This window comes from Lepisma saccharinum, chromosome 14 (assembly GCF_977018435.1).
Source record: "Lepisma saccharinum chromosome 14, izLepSacc3.1, whole genome shotgun sequence".
Lineage (NCBI taxonomy): Eukaryota > Metazoa > Arthropoda > Insecta > Zygentoma > Lepismatidae > Lepisma > Lepisma saccharinum.
The window spans coordinates 7,807,331-7,812,427 of record NC_139242.1 but is presented as its reverse complement, the minus strand read 5'-3'; the positions used below and the strand labels follow the sequence as shown (position 1 = coordinate 7,812,427).

The window sequence follows — 5,097 nt, the reverse complement described above, 5'->3', positions numbered from 1 at the left end:
GGACACACAGTACAGTGATTTGTTGATGGACGACGATATCAAAGAAGAGGATTTGATCGTCGAAGCAGAAAGTGCAGATAAGTATGCATGTAACTTTTATCGAATCAAGACTAAGGTGGAACAGTTATTAAGTAAGCAGGTGTTGAACAATGGTAGTGACGCAGTTAGTGACACATCAGTAAACTGCAAACGAAAAATCAAATTACCGGTAGTGGTACTTAAAAAATTTGATGGTAACGTGAAGAACTGGTTACCCTTCTGGAGCCAATTCAAATGAATTGACAAGGACGAGGGCATTGATGATTGTGATAAATTTCAATACCTTGTACAGGCTACTGTACCGGGTTCAAAAGTGCGTCAATTTGTAGAAAGTTTTCCCCTCAGTGACGAAAACTATCCCAAGGTCATTGAAGGACTTAAGTCACATTTTGGCCGTGATGATGTGTTAGTGGAAGTTTATGTTCGTGAACTTTTGAAGTTGGTGTTACACAACATAAATGGTGACAGTAAGTTGGAACTGGCTGTTCTTTATGGCAAAATCGAATCACAGTTACGAGCATTAAGTACATTAGGAGTAACGTCAGACAAGTGTGCTGCAATGTTATACCCTCTTGTTGAGTCATGTTTACCAGAAGAAGTTTTGCAAGTGTGGCAGAGAAGTTCTGCAAATTCCACTGATTCTAAATTGGAGAGTCGTCTGGAAGAAATAATGTCTTTCCTGAAGAAAGAAGTGGAAAATGAAGAAAATATAGCACTTGCTGTAGCTGGGTTTGATCTGAAGAGAAAGAAGGAACGTAGCAGTCGTACTGAACCTATACCTGCAGCTGAATTGATTAATTGCAAAGGGGATTCTTCAAAGTGTCTATTTTGTGGTGATTCGCATGTTTGTGAGGAGTGTGTGAAGGCATGCAGTTGGTCCTTTGCAGAAAAAGCTAAAATGCTTAGGGAAAAGGGGTTGTGTTACAGATGTTTGAAAAATGGCCACCTTAGTCGAAACATTAGGGTAAAATTAAAATGCAGGATTTGCAAGGGGCAGCATGTTGAAGTGATGTGCTCTGGTCAAAGGACTAAGCAGGGAACAGACTTTCCAGCGAAGCAGACTAAGTTACACACGGTTGTTGAAAATTCCTTGACGAATAATGAACATGTTGAAACGTTTCTGCAAACATTAGTTGTAAAAATAAGAGGACAAAGTGCTGAAAAATATGTAAGAGCAATCATTGATACTGGTTCGCAACGATCCTACATTTGTACATCTACAGCAAAGGAAATGAATTATGAGGTTGTAAAAAGGGAAAATGTCACACATGCACTTTTTGGTGGCATTCTTTCTGCACCATATGAACATAATTGCTATCGTGTCAGACTGACTAGAATCAGAGGTGATTATGCTTGCAATTTTGAAGCCATGGATCATCTTATTATTTGTGACAGTGTAACATCTGTTACTGAAGGTCCTTGGTTAGCAGAGTTGAAGCGGATAGGTGTAGAAATTTCCGATAGAGAAAATGGTCCAGTGGAAGTTGTAATTGGTGCTGATATAGCTGGTAAAATTTTCACTGGCAAGAAGTTTGCTCTAAAATGTGGATTGGTAGCAATGGAAACACTGCTTGGTTGGATACTAATGGGCAAAGTTACTGCACATGAAAGTCATAGAGTTTCATCCATGATTGCAGCTTCAATGTTCTGTAATGAAGCTTCGGTTGCAGACTTGTGGAAATTAGATGTTCTTGGTATTACTGATCCTGGAGAAAAGAAGTCCAAAATTGAAGCTCAAGAGGCAGTGATGGATTATTTTGAACAAACTCTGACGATTGACGAAGAAGGAAGGTATGAGGTAAAAATGCCAAGGGTGGAGAGACACCCACATCTTCCTAGTAATTCAGAAATGTGTAAAAGGAGACTGGATACATTTGTTGAAAAACTGAAGAAAGATGACTGTTATGAAGAATATTGTCAGGTTTTCAATGAATGGCTAGAAGAAGGCATCGTCGAGGAGGTTTCATCTGAAGAGATAGACACCAAGGGACGCTATTTACCTCATAGACATGTTGTAAAATTGAAAAGCGAGACCACCAGGATACGCCCTGTGTTTGATACTTCTGCAAGAGAAAAGGGGTATCACTCATTGAACCAGTGTTTAGAGAAAGGCATTAATTTGATTGAAATAATTCCTTCAATTCTGACACGTTTTCGGTTACGCAAATTGGGAGTCGTCTCAGATATAAGAAAGGCTTTTGTACAAATTAGTTTATGTAAAAGCGACCGTGATTTTTTGAGATTTCTTTGGATAGATGAGAAAGATAACATAAAGGTTTATCGTCACAAGCGAGTTGCTTTTGGTGTAAGTTGTAGCCCATTTTTATTGTGTGCAGTAATTGAACACCATCTGAAGCAAGCTCTGAAAAAATGTAATGAAGAGAGCTGCAGCTATTCCAAGGATATTATTGCACAGCTGTTGCAGAGTTTTTACGTAGATAATTGTGTTACTAGTGTGAACAATGAAGAGAAACTCCACCAGTTTATTGAAGAAGCTAATCATTTGATGGCAGAAGCGAAATTTGAACTGCGAGGGTGGGAGTATACCTCACTAGGAAACTTGTCGGAAGATAACAGAATATCTGTATTAGGCTTGGTATGGGAAACAAGAACAGATAATTTGGAATTGAGACCAGAATGTTTCCAAGGAATGAAGTTTCCAGTTGTCTCCAAAAGAGTTATTTTGTCAACTGCAAAAACAGAATATTTGACCCTATTGGAATTGATGGCAGCTCTTATTGGAGTGAGATTAGCAGCTTCAGTAACCGAATCATTGGACATTATTGGGGACATACCAATTAATTTTTGGACAGATTCGACTACAGTTCTTGCATGGATTAGATGCAATGATCCGTGGAACACCTTTGTAGGAAATCGTGTGCGTGAAATAAGAACGATGAGTAAGAGAGAATCTTGGAATTATGTACTGGGTATTATGAACTGTGCTGATCTTCCTTCGAAGGGGTGTTCACCCAAACGGTTAATGGAATCAAAATGGTGGGAAGGTCCATTGTGGTTAAAAGAAGCTAAGAGCAAATGGCCTGAACAAAGGTATACATGTCAAGAAGAAATTATTGCCCAAGAGAAGAAGAAGACAATTGTATCTAGTTTAGTCAATATTGAAGAAAGGGATGACTGGTACTATCACAGATTTTCCAGATATGAACAGATTGTTCGACTGATAGGGTGGATCGGAAGATTCATTTTCAATTGTCGTCATCCAAAGAACCATAGGACAGCAGAATTGTCAATAGAAGAAGTAAATGCTGCTGAAAAGGTAGTTATTCGACTTGTACAAAGAGATTCTTATGTCAGTTTGGAAGACAAGAAGCTGAAATCTTTGTGTCCATTTGAAGACAAGGAACAAATCATAAGACTGAAAACTAAAATCCTAGAGCTTACGGATAAAAAAACATTTTGGTGTCCGGCTGTCTTGCCAAGCTCTCATCCAATTGTGAAGAGGCTTATTTATTCTAAACATATTGAAGCTTGTCATGCAGGTGTACAAGGTCTGATGAGTATTCTTAGAGAACAGTTTTGGATGTTGAAAGGCAGAAAAACTATTCGTTCTGTGTTGAAGGGTTGTGTGATTTGTCGGAGACATAATGCTAAAAGACTGGAAGTAATGCCGGTGTCTTTACCTGAACATCGAGTCAGAGATGCAGCAGTATTCGAAATAACAGGAGTGGATCTAGCTGGACCTGTTATACTTCAAAGTGGAGAAAAGGCTTGGATTTGCATATTTACTTGTGCTGTTTATAGAGCTGTACATTTAGAGTTAACTTCTGGCTTATCATCTGGAGATTTTATTCAGTCATTTCGAAGATTCATTGCTCGACGAGGTAGACCACTAGTTGTTTACAGTGACAATGGGACGAACTTTGTAGGCACTGAAAATTTGTTGAGCAAGCTAGAATGGGAAGATGTAGTTGCTTTTGCAACAATCAAGCGCATTGAGTGGAGATTCAATCCACCCACTGCTGCCTGGTGGGGTGGATGGTGGGAGCATTTGATCAGACTCTTGAAGCAAATATTGAGAAAAATTTTAGGGAAAGCTTCACTGACCTATGAGGAATTTATTACAGTGCTATGTGATTGTGAAGCTGTCATGAATGCTCGACCACTAACCTACATATCAGAAGATAATTCAGACCTTGAGTCCTTGACGCCCTCCATGTTTCTACAACAGGTCAGAGAAGTAGGCGTGCCTGACCTTGATGAGATACAGAAGGTAAATCTACATAAACGGTGGAAGTATTGCCAAAGAATTCGTGAGACACTAAGAAGTAGATTTCGTAGTGAATACTTGGGTCAGTTAGTGCAGCATTGGAATGCTAAAAGTTCTTGTAGAGAAGTGAAGGTTGGCGAAGTGGTTCTTGTAGGTAATGACAATTCTAAACGTCTGGACTGGACTTTAGCATGCATTGTGGAGCTGATATCTGGAAGTGATGGTGAAGTACATCTCGTAAGGCTGAGGACTGCAATGGGAATTATGATGAGACCACTACAGCATGTTTTTCCCTTGGAAATTCAGTCAAGTGAGTTGCCCGAAGTGCCCAAAATGAAGAACACTGAGGAAAAGACAGTACCTGAGAAGGAAAGTGTTCCGAGAGTCACCACCACTCGACTAGGAAGAAGAGTGAAGCCTCCACAGAAGCTGAGTTTGTTAGTACAAAACTAATGTTATGAACACTATTGATTGTGTAGAGTCACTAATTGTCTTTGTGTGACTCTAGGTGGGAGAATGTTAGAAATAGTAACACAGTAATCTGTGTATTTGCTTCATATGAGTATTCAGTGAATGTTTTTGATGTGAATATTCTGTGTATTTTTTTACGGGATACTTATTCTGTGACCAGCAAGAGAAATGTTGTGTACTGGATGACTGTGTGTGAGATTAAACCTTAATTTACTTATATGTTGGTGTTTCAATACAAACCTTCAACAAAATATAGGCTGCTTCCATTCTACTTATCTAGGCTATCTTCATTAGAGCCAAGTTGTTGCCATCCCTCTCGATCATATTGTTCTGTAAGTTGAGAAAGCTGAATGATTTTG

At 39.1% G+C, this 5,097-nt stretch overlaps 1 protein-coding gene across 1 annotated transcript; it reads left to right on the top strand.

Moving 5' to 3' along the window:
- The first annotated feature begins 937 nt into the window (after positions 1 to 937).
- Positions 938 to 4,720, top strand: LOC145998665 (uncharacterized). The gene has a single exon (XM_083135131.1). It carries the CDS (start codon positions 938 to 940, stop codon positions 4,718 to 4,720), a length of 3,783 nt encoding a protein of 1,260 aa, XP_082991257.1.
- The last annotated feature ends 377 nt before the right edge of the window (positions 4,721 to 5,097 follow it).

Coding starts and splice junctions, on each gene's coding strand:
- LOC145998665 (XM_083135131.1), top strand. CDS start 938: ATGCTTAGGGAAAAGGGGTTGTGTTACAGATGTTTGAAAAATGGCCAC.